The sequence below is a fragment of the Psittacula echo genome (genome assembly GCF_963264785.1).
Source record: "Psittacula echo genome assembly, chromosome: 6".
NCBI classification, from domain to species: Eukaryota; Metazoa; Chordata; class Aves; order Psittaciformes; family Psittacidae; genus Psittacula; species Psittacula echo.
Window position 1 is genome coordinate 66,126,181 of NC_137743.1, and position 15,964 is coordinate 66,142,144.

Here is a 15,964-nt window from a genome sequence, read left to right on the forward strand (position 1 = left end):
CAGTCTATGAAATTGCAGTTCACATTTATTTAATCTAATTTGAAATTGTCTCACTTGGATCAGATAGTTCCACATTTATTGCTTTTGGTTTGGATTGCTTTGTTCTGCTTATTAGATAAAGGCTAAAGGAATAATTTCAAGCCTTCAAATCACAACTTACATATCACAATTAATTTTCATTTATATGGCTGTAAAATTCTCAACTTTACTTGACTATTCCTGGTCTTCTACAGAAATGTTTGAATCTCCTTACAGAAGGAGATTATACAAAATGATATTCTTTACCTTCTGACTGGTTAATTTTGTGACGTTAGAGTACAATAAAACCAGAGTTTGTTTCTACCACATATACAACTTGTTAGTTTCTACTGTCGCTTATATTTAACTTTCAGAAGAAAAGCATTTTTAGGCTGGAAAATGGGATAGAAATGTTTCTAAAATGATTTTCACATTTATTTTTTTTCTGAAAGAGGTTGGATTTTGTATTTAATGTTTTTATTTTTATTGTAGGGATACGTTCCTCTTTTTGTAAATGCAACTGCAGGTACAACAGTATATGGAGCCTTTGATCCAATTCAAGAGATTGCAGATATATGTGAAAAATATAACCTCTGGCTCCATGTAGATGTAAGTAACTAAATGAAGTGCTATTCAGGCAAGAGAGGATTTTTTGTTTACGTATGTTTTGTCTTGAATTAAAATTTATTTTGATTTATTACTAGATCCTGAGTAAATTAAAATATGGCAGGGGGGTTGGAACTAGGTGATCTTAGGGTCCTTTCTAACCCTAACTATTCTATGATTCTATGTTAGGCTTTTCCAAAACAATAAGTCTTCTCTTGTTTCTCTCTCTTCCAGGCTGCCTGGGGAGGTGGACTCTTAATGTCCCGAAAGCATCGTCATAAATTAAATGGAATAGAAAGGTACTACACGATGCTTATTTATATTACTGTTATTAAAGTACTTTCATAAGATAAATGACACTTCAGAAATTCATCAAAAGGTGAATTTGCTGCATTAAGGAGTTTAAACACTAAATTAGACAAAAGCAAGACAGACAGTGAAGGTTCACGCTAGGAAGACTGAAACAATACTACAGAAGAAAACAGTGATGTACAGAGGAGTGAAAGGTAAGTTTTCAGCAGATTTGAAGGAGGACAAGGATATCGCTTGGCAAAAAGGAAGGGAGATTGTTCTATGAATAGCTTTGAAATGACCATAAGTCTAGGATTGGGTGAAGAAGAATTTGGAAAAAGTGTGAGAGCTAGACAGTGTCTGAAACGTAGGAGTTTGAGAATAACAGTGAGAAATGAGGAATCCAGAGAAGCTGTTTGAGTTTGAATACCTGTGATAGGAACTCATGACATGGTGGGAATTTGTAGAGATTCTCTCCTGAAAGATGTTTGCAGTTGTTTCCAGAAAACAGAGTATATGTTCTGTCTGAAAATGAGTGTTCTGTAAATGAAAGTTTATATATATATATGCTTGCTTTTGTATTGCTTGTATAGATATACACACACAAAAACATACATGTGTATACAACAAACACAGTAACACATGATAGAGACTGAATTAGCAGCAATTTTTAGGCAAATTACAGTACCTATGAGGCTGGAAAGGAGTATGATAGCACAGAACTGGTACGGTTCTACTGTGCCAGTCAGAGGACTGAGGAAACATACAGGGAGGCCAGAAAGAGTCACAGGTACTCACTGTGTCGCAGGGCACAGGGCCCTATGAATTGGTGCCAGGTAGGGATTCCACAAAACGAGCAGGAAGCTCTTGTAGAGGCTGGAGTGAAATCTGCAGGAAAGAGTGCATGTCTGTCCCCAGGCAAGTAACCCAGGTTACCAAGATGCCCCCTGAGACCAGAAGTCAGCCTAAATAATTAATTGAACCAAATTTAAAAAGGCAAAGCATTTGTATTGGAAGTGATAGCAGAGCGTGAGTGTGACCCTCCTCCCTTGCCCCAGGCCTTACAATTCAGGCTCAGGAGGAGTCCCATGTGTAGTCTCTGGCACAGTTTTTCCCATATCCAATGATGACAGTGATGTAGTCTGCAGAAGTGTTTATAACCCCGTGGGTGTGTTTCTCTAGATTTCCTCTGAAACCACTCTATCATAAAAGGCTGCCTGTCTGAATAACAATCAGACAAGCAATGAAGAACCAGAAGCATAAGATCTTTCCTATCATTGCAGACGCCAGCTTCCAGGGAAGCAAAAAAAGATTTGAAACAAGCTCTACCCATGTACTCTCACAGTAACACCAAATTGCTTACTCAAGTCAACTGTGCTGGATGTGGACATGTGTAAAGGTGTAAAATGAGAACAGTGAGCATTGCTTTTCCTTGGGGAAAACAAACTTTCCTAGTGATGGGCATCTCAGGCAGTAAGTGAAAAACAAGCACAAGATGAACACTAATGTACAAAGGAATGGTAGGAAAACCATGCAGACCCTTCTGTTGCAGGGACAGCAGTGTGCGGTGTGGCAGGAGTACTCTGAATCATACAAACCTCTGACAGTCCGGTTTGTTAGTCACTCATGTTATGGCAACATGCCTAATATGAGGTCAGCATGGCAATTTCCTTAAGGTACACAGGTTTGGTGGTAGTAGTTAGGCACACCTGTTTTGACCTGAGGTCAATCCAGAGGTGCTAATTAAGACCATCATCTTCAGCAAATACAAAAAGCAGCAGGCCATGAAGTGTGATATTATTTCCTTCCTAGGCAGCTGTACGGATCTTCAAACATGGAAAGGGGCCCACCTGCACTGCATAATTGCCTGTCACAGGCCCCAGCTGGGTTTACTGCCTACACTCATGCCAAACTTGGCCTGCCCAGAGACGCGGGTGTCTGTACAAGCAGACTGTCACGGTGCAGAACGGGGATGATCTGTTGTCGATAGCCTCTGGCTGGCTGCATAGAGTAGGGAGTGACCTTTTCATGTTAAAATAAACCTAATGCTCCTTGCCAAAACGACTTGAATTGTCTTTGGAACCCTGAAAGTGAAATAAATGCACAAAATTGAAAACATAGTGCTCTCAAAAGGAAATGAGCTGTTACATAAATTCCTGTTTCTTCACTACTATATTTGACCTATTAGTTAAGTTTCTAAAAAGATAATTGCCTCCTAAGTCTGAGCTATGTACCTGCTGCATTGCCCTGCCTAAGCAGGAGATTTTAGAGGGATGGTGAACTCACCAGGTGTAGCACAGATTGTGCTGTTCTTTTGACTGAGGGGTGCTGCAGCCTAGCCTAGTGCAGATAGAGGTTGGAATCATATCTGGAATGTATGGAATTAGTTGTCCTCGGACAGGGGTGAAGGAGTCATTTTGTTCCTCAAAAGAGAGAAACTGTGGTTGTGTCTGTGTTTTCTGAGAGCAGGCTGTAGAAGAGGAAGAAGTATCTTTGAATTTTCTTTAAATCACATTGTAAGAACACATGCATAGTCTGTGAAATATGATTATAGATTTTCCTTTTCTGGAACACACAGTGAATCAAAAGGACATTTGGTAATTAATTACTTAGGCTGAAGAAGTCTATGAATGTGCAATGTTGGCACACTTATTTTAGCATCATCATTAAACTGTCTAGGGCATTATGTTAAAAATACAGAATATCTCATCTGTTTGGTTAGTGAATTGAGTGATCTTATGCATCTGCTGTGTTTAGAAAGATTTAAGCTTTACATACAGAATGGTAGGATCGTGATGTAAAGTTTTATAGCCTGTTAACAGTTCATGGGCTTGACAAGCTAGTACAGAAAAAGCCTCTTGTGGCTCTAACTGAGAAAGCAAATAGGCATGAGAAGTGTCTTTTCCTTTGCTTTCTACTTTTCCAGCAGCTGTTCAGTAAAGAGCTGTGTTCTCCAAAAATTCATATTATTTCCTTAATTTTCTGACACGACCCTCCCCCAGTCAGTACCTTAAATTGATATAACCTGCCAGACTGGTTTTGTTAATTTTATTAGTGCTATTTCTAGAAATGGAGTCTTCAGGGAATGAAGTCTAATCAGTCTGACACTAATTAACTGGTATTAGTAATAATATAAACAAATCAGAAGTCTGACATTTCAGCAGTAGTGCATGAAAAGATCCTTTCCTGGACAGTATAGCTGGGAAGTAAGACACCTGAGACAGTAATAATCTCCATAGTGAAACCATCATGGTCAAAACTCTATATATTTCCAGCTGAAAGCAGAAAACAAAGATGATTGCTTCAGGTTTAGTTTCTGTTTTCCAGACCTATCTGAATGTGTAATTTTTTTGCAGAGCCAACTCAGTTACTTGGAATCCACATAAGATGATGGGAGTGCTGTTACAATGTTCTGCCATTCTTGTCCGGGAGAAGGTCTGCCTTATATTTAATAATTAAACAGTTAAAAATAAAATCAAAAAGTTAATATCAAGCCTTTTTAAGAGGGTAGTGAAAAATCCATTGAATTTCAAAACTTTTTTTTTGGAAGGAATAATTGTGTGGATTTGCATTGTTTAGGAAGTTGTTTTTTCTGTTTTGATTTGATGATTGTTTGGTGGGTTTTGGTTTTTTTTTGTTTTTTTTTTAAGCTTTATTAGATCTTTAGTTGTTGATTTATTTTGCATATTCTAATAGCAACACTGGAGCCATGCTACTGTACTTCATCTGAGCATCTACTCTGTTGTTTCTATGATATACTGAACATAGACGCTTGGTCTTAGTGATTAGTCACAGTCTAAACTGCTTGAATAAAAACAAATTGTTTTTACCTTAGATAGTCTTTTGAAAGTTTCTCAATTCAAGTCTTAATTATTTCAAGCAATATGTATTTTCCTTAGATGATAAAAAAAAATTGTATCATCTGTGGATAGGACTAATTCTAATGTCTACTAATTTCTGCCATGTGAATTGCTACTAGAAGAGGTTAGTCAAAGTGGTCCCTGTGCATATGGATGAAGGATTTGTGAGTTCCAGCCCTAGGTCTGCCATTGCTCTTCCAGATGACCCATCTCTAAACTAAAGGCATTTATTTCCCTTTATAAAACACTTTGACATCTATTGGAGATAAACACTAGCCGTTATTTAGTGCCACGCATGCTTATTGTGCTCAATATTTCAGGATTTTGGCAACATTTTTTATTCTCTGTATGAGAACTTTCATAGGTGTTTTTGTATTTATTAGATAAACCAGTATTTTTGAGCTTCCAAGAATGACTAACAAAGTATACAGGAGAGGCAAACCATTTTAGAAATGTCACATGTTTAAGACTTCTGTGTAACATACAGAAATTTGTTTCTTTGTGTTTCCTTCAGAGATGTTTACCAATAATCTGTAGGTTTCTATTGGTCTGTGGACCATGTTTATTTGTAAGCAAAAAATGTCTGGTTTAGGTCATTTGTATTTATATTTATCACTAATTTTAAGTGTTGTAAAGCTGGGCAATATATAAAGTTGAAGCTTTCACTTTCTTTTTTAAAAAAATTAATTTTCTGTACCTGTCTGCTGCACAAGAGACCATAGCTTTATTCTAGTGTATAATTTAGCTCATCAAAAATTTAAGTCTTAAAGACATAACCTTACAAAGTGAAGTGGACAAAGTATCAACAGCTAAGAATCCATATTAATCTGAGAATGTTTTTCGAAGTGTGGGCGTGTGGGTATGTAAAACCAGATGACTACTCAGGGACAATTCTTCTGTATATATTCAAAATACAGTTATCTTATGTTACTAATGATTACAGTTTCATATGCGCATATGCCATCTAAGTCATATAAGTACATGTTTTTCATTATAGGGTATACTTCAAGGCTGCAATCAAATGTGTGCAGGCTATCTCTTCCAGCCAGACAAACAGTATGATGTATCCTATGACACTGGAGATAAGGCAATACAGTGTGGTCGACATGTGGACATTTTCAAATTTTGGTTGATGTGGAAGGCAAAGGTAAATAATAAAAGTTTGGTTCAAGAATCAGAAATATATTTAATTTATAAGTCTTATGTAACTGAACACTTTTTTTTTTAAGATAAATGCCTTCGTAATTGCGATCTCTAAATACACATGTATATGAGTATTAAGTCAGAAAAGAGCCATTTGAATTGTGGAACAATGTTAGCCATCGATAAATTCAGCTGGAAATTAGGAGAAAAGTTTAAGACACTACATGAGTCCTGTAGTAAAACCAGTGAACCCAAATGGTCGTTTGTTGTGATTCTATACACTCTTATCTGAATTTTCTGACAGATTGCTTGTAGTAGCAGCAGAGTAGACTTGATGGTTTACAAGGGTCCTTCGAGCATCATGTTTCAACGCCTAGGTTTTATAAGCAACTTTGAAGACAAAGCTTGTTTCTTAAGAAGCTTTGCCCAACTGATGATTTAACCGTTGATTCCCTGGTACTACTGTGGTATGGCTGGATGGCTGAATTTAAACATGGACTTGTGTACAGGTTTACGTGTTCACAAGATGAATGTCCAGGTAGTCAAGAAAACACATTTAATATCTATTTGTTTATCTGCAGTCATCTTACTACTATTCTTCTTGCTCCTCTGCTGACAAAATGGGAATTCTGTTGGGTAACCTGTCCACAGACTAGTCTTTTTTTATAAAACTGAGATTAAATGTGACGTCAAAATGTACAATCATAAAATAGTTTTCACTTGGGTGAGATTTAGACAGCAATAGTAAATAACCTGTGATGATAAAAGATATCTTCATGCAGATTTGTTTACTATTGAAGACTGAGGGAAGAAAGTTTCAGAACTTAAGGTGTACAGTTACTTCTAAACAGATTGTAGACATGTCATTCTTTATTTCAAAAAGTACTTCAGAAAAAGAAATATAACACATCAGCACAAAATACTTGTAACAATTACTTTAGTTATCAGCATAGGTTTGATTACCAGGCTAAGTCCATTTCAGTTTGGACTCAGTTCTTCCTCCAAAATAAATCATTTTGATACTGTAATCCTGTAATGTGAAACTGCTTATGACACACTAAAATCGGACTGTGACTAACAGCTTTGAAGTGTGTTGCTTATTTACCAAGTACTGACTACAGACACATTCAAAACATGGACTGAATGTTTTTCTAATTCCCAGATGAACACATTTTGTTAAAACTAGCATGCAGACTCTACCTCTGCTATTACAATCACCTGTTAAACTGACCTCACTAAAAAAATAGAACACTTCACAATAAATTAAAAAAATACAGTGGTAACCATAATGGATATGGGTCATATTTAAAATTCAGAAGTAAGATATTTGTGGATCTGATTATATAAAAGTAATATAGATTAAGGTTGAGCTGTATATCTGGAATTTAAATTTATCTGGAAATTAGTTACTTTGCATTTCTGTTTGGTCTTGAGACAAATTAAGATTTCTTGGACCTGAGTTCTCTGATGTATTAGATAAAACCTGTTTCTAGCAGATTGCATGATTATATTTCAAAAATGTTAAGAAAATACAATATTAGAAGCTATGGGCATTTTTCCTTCAGCATTAGCTATTGTGAGTGATGAGTACAAATGTACAACCTAGGTCCAGAGGTATTCTTGTGACTTTACCCTCTGTTATTTTATTCAGTACAAAGAACTTACCCCACATATGCAGTAATTTAGGAGTGTACTTGTCTTTCTTTTTTCTTCATTCATGTGCAAAAAAACCCCCAAAACAACAAAACCCACAAGTTGTTTTTTGGGTTTTGTTGGTTTTTTTTTTTTCCTATTTTATTTATTCCCAACATTCATCTACTTTTCCTGAGATCATGATCTTGCGAAACAAAAAGCAAAGCAGATATGACAAAAGACCAGTGGGTAGGCAAATGACTTTTAGCAAATATATTGCAGGCTTGTGATTGCTGACTTTTTTAAATGCAAATTTCTTACACTGTTCAAAGCAAATAAATCGTTTTCCAACTGTTACCCTTTCAATTGAGTTGCCATTCGACGTTCCCAGTCTTCCAGCAAAAGCTGAATAACTTAATATTCATAATATTTTTTGAAACTGGGGAGACCAAGAGCTTCAAATAATCTATCAAGAATATCAAACCTCTTGTTATTATCATATTAAATCCTCTTAAAACAAGACCAAAACCAAACAGTTATCAGTTAAGCCCCATTTAGCCACTTTTGTAATGTTAATTAACTTTACTTTTAAATTGCAAGAAACAATACTGCTAAATATTTTTTTGACAGCAAACACTTTAGAGTGAAGCCTATCTGAAAAGCTAAATGCATTGGAGGAGGAAAAATGATCATACAGCTAATACTTTCTTTTCAAACCAGGGTACTGTAGGATTTGAAAATCAGATCAACAAATGCCTGGAGCTGGCAGAATATCTCTACACTAAAATCAAAAACAGAGAAGAATTTGAGATGGTTTTTGAAGGGGAGGTAAGTTTTCTTTAACCTGTGCATAGGAAACAAATCTATATGGAACTTTGAAAACAGTCTTCACACTTTTCACAGTTTTCAAGCCAACTATACAAAACTGCTTTTATTTTCCAAAGAACTACATGACTATTGGCATCTGGGCAGTTTTTTGGCTGAATGCATGTGGGTTTGTACTGTAAATGTCAGATTTATCTCATCCTTTTCTGCAGAAAACTTCTCAGTTTAGGCCATGAAGACTACCTTAATACAATCTTCTCATGCTGAGATTCCCCATTATAACATACATAACTGTGAATGAGCTATATTGCTGTATGTTCTGTTGGTAGTGCCACTGCACTTGATTGATAGAATAACAAATATACTTTGTCTCCATTTACTAAGAAAACAAAAATTGTGTTGCCTTTGCTGTGATCCTGGAAACCAGTTCCTCATAAAACTGCATGAAGGTGGAAAGCATTTGCACTTCATTAGCACACTAAAATATGATAAGTGGGACAATGTATAGGGAATTCAAGATAGCAGATGAAACCAGCATTACTGTAATCCATTTGTTTTGTTTTAACATACAGAATTAGGAAAGATAATAGTATATTTTGTCTTTCACACTGAGCTAAAATATGCTACTGACTAACCTTTAGTGTGTGATTGAGGTGTATTATTTCTGTTATTGATGTATGTATTCGGTTCTTTTTGCAGCCAGAGCATACAAATGTATGTTTTTGGTATATTCCCCCAAGTCTCAGGGGCATGCCAGACTGTGATGAGAGAAGAGAAAAATTACACAGGGTATGTGGTTTTTGTTAAATGCAAAAATGTGGTCTATTTGAACCCAGAGTATTCTGCTTATTAAAAATTATGTATCTGTGTGTTGACAACTGTTCGAAATCCTGAGACATCAGTTTTCCAATTGCTAGTCATGACCTTGATGTTTGTTCACCTTTGTCTCCTATTTATAATGAGCCTGAAGTCATGTTTCTTCTATAGGACTAGATACAGAGCATACCCAGTTATTCTTTGTTTTGTTATCACTTCTGTGCTCCAGAGTGTTACAGATCTTTAAGAAGCAGGTAGGCACGAAGACATCCCAGTCCTGTTTGAATAGGACAGCATATCAGCAAAAGAAAGGGAAGGGTAATTATTTGAAAATGCTGGGACAGGTAAAGGACATGGAAACCAGTCAGTCTTTCTCAGGTCTTTATTTGTATTATAAATGTTCTTGGTTAGCCATGCATTAATGCATTCCAATGAAAATTAATAGCCTTTGGAGAACTTTGGGATAAATTAATTTGCAGTAATGATTAGAAGGAAGTGAAGACATCATAGAGGCAGAACCAGGAAAAATACTTAGGCCTAGAGGGAAGTGAAATACATTAATTTTGTAGTGGCATTTTAGACAGACAGAAATGGAATGAAATATACTCAGGAGGCAAAAGAACGATTTTAGTTGTTAAAGTGAGTTGCAATTTTTTTTTTATGTTTGGGAAAGGAGAAGAACAGGTAAACTTGGGAGGTGGTGTAGAGGATTTTTTGTCTACATCACAGTGGGGAAAGACCACAGAAGAGTATAAAAAATCCTGGGTTAACCCAATGACGTGTTAGATAAAGAAATTGCCAAAAAAGAGATAAAAGAGGAAGATAGATAAGACTGGTAAGAAAGATGAAATGTTTGACATGACCCTATTCAACATTAGAGGACATTATAAAGCATCCTACAAAATGGTAAAAAAGGCAGACATTTGCCCTTGGCTGACAGAGAGCAGGAGAAAGAATGTCTGGATGAAAAAACTGGGCTCACTCAAAACTGAATTTTAAGACAGTCAGAACATTATTCCTTGAAAATTAAAGTGAGAAAGTGAGATTGTGGTAAATGCACAGTACTGCAAAACTGTGGGGTGGCTTCCATGTCTTATGCTAACAGAAAGTATTCTTTATAACTTAAGATCTTACTGAAAAGTTTCTATCTTTGTTGTGTCACAGTATCACAGTATCACACAGTATCACAGTATGTTAGAGATTGGAAGGGACCTCAAAAGATCATCTAGTCCAATCCCCCTGCCAGAGCAGGAACACCTAGATAAGATTACACAGGAATGTGTCCAGGCGGGTTTTGAATGTCTCCAGAGAAGGAGTGTCCCCCTCCTCTGAGAAAATAAGTTTGAGAATATGTAATATTCTCATGGAAAACATCATTACCCTCACAAAGCAGGTCCTGGAGTAGGTTTACATAAAAAGAAAACATTTCTTCATAACAAAATCTTCAGTACAAAGAATGACATGTGCATTTAATATATAAAATTATTACGTAGTGAACGCTCTCGGATGTTATTAGTCTATTAATCAAAAAGATGGATATTATCATTGTCAATTTTGCTTTAAATATCCAATCCTACATATTTAGGTTTTCAAGCTTTTTCTGTTACAAGTCTTTCTATAAGAACTAGTGTCTTTATGATCAGTCCATTTATTTTTTCCAAACTAAGCAATGATGTGACATAAAAAGAAAGAATATTTTTTTAAAAATTACTCTTCTCTCTCTCTCTCTCTCTCTTTCTCTCTTAAATCATAAAGGTGGCACCAAAAATCAAAGCACTGATGATGGAGTCAGGTACTACGATGGTTGGATATCAGCCTCAGGGTGATAAAGTCAACTTCTTCCGAATGGTCATCTCAAACCCAGCGGCAACTAAATCTGACATTGACTTCCTCATTGAGGAAATAGAGAGATTGGGGCAGGAGCTGTAGTACATTGATTGAATTGTTTATTTCTCTAATTCACTGTTTTCCAGTACTGGCTAATTTTTAAACCCAGTTCTGCAGAACATGTTTTAAGGAAATTCTCTTTCAGTAAGTTCCAATCTCCTAAGGCATCCTTAAACAAAACAACTGTAGGATATTGAAACATATATGTATTGGTAGATCATATTACTGAGGGAAAATGTAGTATCTTGAAGTCGAAGTACGATTGACTCTTATGTTGGCCTTGTTTAGTGTAGTCAGCAGGAAATTAATGAGTATTAAAATAGCAAACTAAGAACTCTGCACAGTATATATGTACAGTATAAATAAATATATATATAATTATATATATATACATACATATATATATAAAGTGGTTATAAACTTAGATCTAAGCCACAGCATGTTTTCCACTTTAAGAGAATTAACTTTTCCTTCAACAACTAATGATGTGGATAATGTGCTACAGACTTTTCTGCCGGCTAAAATTAGACATATAGAAACATTTCTAAAATGTAGATTCTTAGATTCTTAAATCTTGTTGCTGGTGCTTCTCTTACGTACAAAACAGCAATCTCTGACAGCACCTTTGAGTATAATAGTTGTATTTCCCCTTTAGTATCACATCAGGGGATAATAGTAGCAGAGTCATTGTAACAGGTATATTATTGATGTATTTTTAGAGGTTAATTTGTGTAGATTGTGTATATTATTGTTAAATGACTTTGTGTAAAAGGATTTAAATGTAATAGTTTTACAGCAAGATAACTGTTGAATTGTAGGTATATGAAATATTTGCTTATTTATATGCAGAGATTTACCATGCTGAAGAGTTGTCTTGTATTTTCTTCCGTTTGTAATGTATCCTATTTATATATTATTGAAGTTCTAAATAATGTTTATGGTATTTTAGTGTCTTTGTGAGCCAAAGAAAAAAGACAAAAAATTAGTTGATACTTTAATTTAAATCCTAGTGCCCTTAAAGTAACAACTTACAGATAATTTTACTGAATATAAGGAATTCTAACACTGTGTATAGACTGTCAAATGATGAGATCCTTTTAACCTATTAGGATTTTCAGTTTTATTTATTGTAATGTCAGACTGTTTGTTCAGTGTTCTGAATGCTTTTCTAGTGAATAATTGTTACTAACCAAGGCCCCTGTTCTTGATTTGAATTTCAGGACTAATCTCTAAAGGCCATTTTAACTAAATTTTGTGGGAGTTTTAAGCAGCATCATTTTAGTGAAATGGAATTCACTATGTGTTTGGAGCTTATAAAATAAATAAACCCAAAAGTAATCTCGGAATCTTTAAATATAGCTGGCTTGTCACAACAATTTCAACTGGCTTGACTTTTCAAAGTATGGGCATCAGATTCATCTGCAGCTTGTTCAGTTTTAATCATTAGATAATCAATACTACCAAATGGAAAACTCTATACTGGAAACAGAGTAGTGGAACAAAATGAAGATTCAATAATCCTCTGTCTACTGAGTTACTGTCATGGTGATTAATGGAATATGCTAATTTCAGATCTTTTCATACAGGATTCTATGGCTATCTCCTATATAAGTCAGTAATGATTTGCTCCCCCTCCACCAAATCAGTAATAACATTAAATTGTTTTTGAAAGAGTCAATGAAATGCAGTAATGCTATGCAGTTTACACAGCCTCCCTGGCCCCCTTCAGTCCTGTTGAATGGGAGCTACAGCCAGGAGAGTTTTGCATCCTGCGGGTCCCACTGGTTGTCTTCTGAGGATGCTGTCTCACATCTTTGGCTGCTTCAGAGCAGGGAGAAGGAAGAAGCTGTCATGGTGACTACCATACCATATAGAACAGCCTTCCCAGCTTTTCACAGGGGTATTGCTTATCCCTCTTCCATAACTTTCTGCTTTTCAAGTACAGAGAGAAGTTTGTGTTAAAGATTTCTGGTCTCTGTCAGTTTTACTTTACTCAAAGGGCAGCTACAGAAGGTTGAAAGATTTCTCTTTCTTCTTTATGAGAAACAATATGAGCTAGCATAATCAATGCAAAGATGCATAACTGCTGACCTAGCTTCACTAGGGGATTTTACATCTGCCACACAAGCAGCATCATGTTCCTTGTGATTTTTTCAACCAGTTCTTAGGTGGGAATTTCTGACTTCCTCCACATCTATAGTCAAGGTATTTCAGCAACTGTATTACTGAAGATTCCAACTTACCCTTAATCCTCTAACTTTAATATTTTAACATCATGGACCTTGTATCCAGCTCATCATTTCAATATTCTAATAATATTTTATTGTATTTGAAGTATTCTAGCTCCTTAAAGCATATATCTCCTTATAAACTAAGTGAAGAGAATAATCCTCATGTAACTGATTTGAACTAGGAAATGCCATAGTATGGCTTACTGGCATTCATACAGCAATTCTTGGACAGTCCTGAGATGTGGGCAAAAATAGACATAGGTCTTTTCAGCACATATACAATGTTTTGCTTGCTAAAATTTACACTTCTTCATTTAATAGAGTATCTTGTGTTTTGGAGGTCAAAAGCATCAGAGGTTCTACCTATCTCCGTTGTTGGTTTGCAATTAGGTGGGGAATAATGGAGGTCCTCGTGCCGTTTCAGAAGTGAGGCGGTTAACACAGAGGTGTTTTCTCTGAAGACAGGGGAGTTAGATTTATTTTCCTGCACTCTGCATTTTATCTTGCCTTTCTGCAGTGTTGTGCCTTGACACAGATGACACACAAAATTAGATTTTTACAAAGCTTTTAATTCTAATAACAGGCTCTGGAGTGTTTCCCTATTACATGTACCATGTTCCACAGGCACAGGGCTCCTATTAATTTCTGACTTGGTTAGCTGATTTTAACAGAGCGGTTATGGTCATCAGTGATGATAAAACTCATCTGTGTTTTCTTCTCAGTAGGCAACTTTCATCTGGTACGTAACATCTCATGCTTTACAGCTTCTCAGACAAACCTTACCCGGAATTTGCCTGCTTTTTAATCCATACACTGTGAGAGATCAGTAAGTATGCATGTACAGTGGTATTGACAAATTCAAAGCATTGCAATTCCAGGTGAGTAGCTTTATTTCTGAGGTTTAAATATACTCTAAGGTAGCAATTTTGCTTTTAAAATCACATGAACAATCACTAATTTTGTGGGGGTGAGTTCACATCAAACAATAGTCAAGATCTTAGCTGAACATGTAGCTGCAGTGCTTCTTAACTGATGTAATTTATTTGGAAAAGACTGACCACTGGATAAAAATCAACAGCAGCTGCTGGTTTTGAGTGAGAAAAATTCTGATTGTATAATTAAAGGTACATTTTAGAGAAGATAGATAATACCAGTCATGGCAGACAGATGGAACCAGAGGCCTTGGGAATAATGCAGGATTTTAAAATCATCTTGACTTAGTTCATAAACTGTTTTTTGAATGGTGACAAATATGAAGAGATTTTTAAAATGGAATCTCTGTTTTGTGGTTTAAGAAATGTTGAAGTTATAAAGAAGATATGCAATGCAGTTTTAATTTTTCAATAAAAGTTGATCTTAAAACTGTCTAATTTGTCTCATATAATTTCTGCAAGCTTTTTTGTTTCCCTAAGAAAATGAGACAAAAGCCATACAACATTATCACTCACATTAAAAACAGTAAGGTGAACACTAAGGCTGTTGTTTAGTTTTAATTGTGAATTGAATGTAAGCTTGTACCAACACAGGCTGAGGAAGAACCAACCGCATGCTCTGAACCTTGATTGATTTCAATAGGGTTGTCCAGACATTAGTACTGTCTAGAAATACCAAAACCTAGAGAATCTAAAAATCTTTCCGTGTGGTGTTTTGTGTGGTTTCTGAAATCATCATCCGGCTTTTACAGAGGACCAGAGAAAGTAAACAGGAACTTTGGAGTGGGTAAAAAATATAAGATCAAGCCCTTGTGTTAAAAGCCCTGCTACCAATTCTGTGGATATATTCATAAAACTTATTTCTTGTAATGCAAGTCTTACTTATTATTGTTACAGGAAGACTTGAATATATGCTCACTTTGCATACTTTTGATCTTGGTGTTTATGAAGCACATTTAAACCTGCATGCAATTAGAACCAGGATATTTTTGTGCAGAGAAAAATCTACTTGACTGAAAAACCTCTTTTTTGTATGTAAAAAACTGCAGGACAGAAACAGCATAAAGGTATTTTGAACAGTGTTGTTTCAGCACTTCTGTGCTTGTCTTGTTCAGAAGTAATACAGAGATGACAAGAGGAGCCCTCAGGGTCATATGACAATACATGGTGAAATCAGTAGTACGGGATACTGGGTGCCTGATTGCAAAACCTTTTAAAGGCTGCATAGCAAAAAACCTGTGACTATTCTTAGAGTCAGTTAGAGCTGGGTTTCTTTGTTCAGCCACTTTTGTGTTAAGTGTTATAGTGCACAGTCTTTTACAGTAAAAATGTTTCCTTGAAACAGAAATAAATGAGATATTGGCAGCTTTATTTTGTGAGTAAAGTAAAAATGTTTTCTAGGACTAATTAATTCACAAGAGAAGACTAATTTTGCTACCGCAGAAGTCAACAGGAAAGCTGTTGCCAATTGCTTGAATCAACCTTTCCAATTCTTGGAAATGGAAGACCATTTCCTAATAAAAAAACAGAATGAGACCCTAAGTCTGAGGTAGGAAAAAATACTGGAATTCTCATATTCTCTAAGAAAAAGGCTATGCATAATGCAGTAACAGCAAACAAATTCAGTGTCTTTTATATAGAAACATAGATGTTTTAAAATACACTAGAAACTGAGCATAAAGTTGCTGAAATGTAAAATTTATATGAATGTGATAACTTCAAG

General features: G+C 35.6%; 1 protein-coding gene across 1 annotated transcript in view; it reads left to right on the forward strand.

Moving 5' to 3' along the window:
• The window catches only part of GAD1 (glutamate decarboxylase 1), a gene marked incomplete at both ends in the record, with an annotated part of 28,685 nt that extends 17,565 nt beyond the window's left edge, over positions 1-11,120 (forward strand). Inside the window, 7 exons of the mRNA XM_080621542.1 lie at positions 511-627; positions 859-923; positions 4,272-4,350; positions 5,773-5,922; positions 8,271-8,378; positions 9,075-9,164; positions 10,947-11,120. Coding sequence (XP_080477668.1) covers positions 511-627; positions 859-923; positions 4,272-4,350; positions 5,773-5,922; positions 8,271-8,378; positions 9,075-9,164; positions 10,947-11,120 — 783 coding nt within the window. The remainder of the gene's footprint in view (positions 1-510; positions 628-858; positions 924-4,271; positions 4,351-5,772; positions 5,923-8,270; positions 8,379-9,074; positions 9,165-10,946) is intronic.
• Between the last annotated feature and the right edge of the window lie 4,844 nt (positions 11,121-15,964).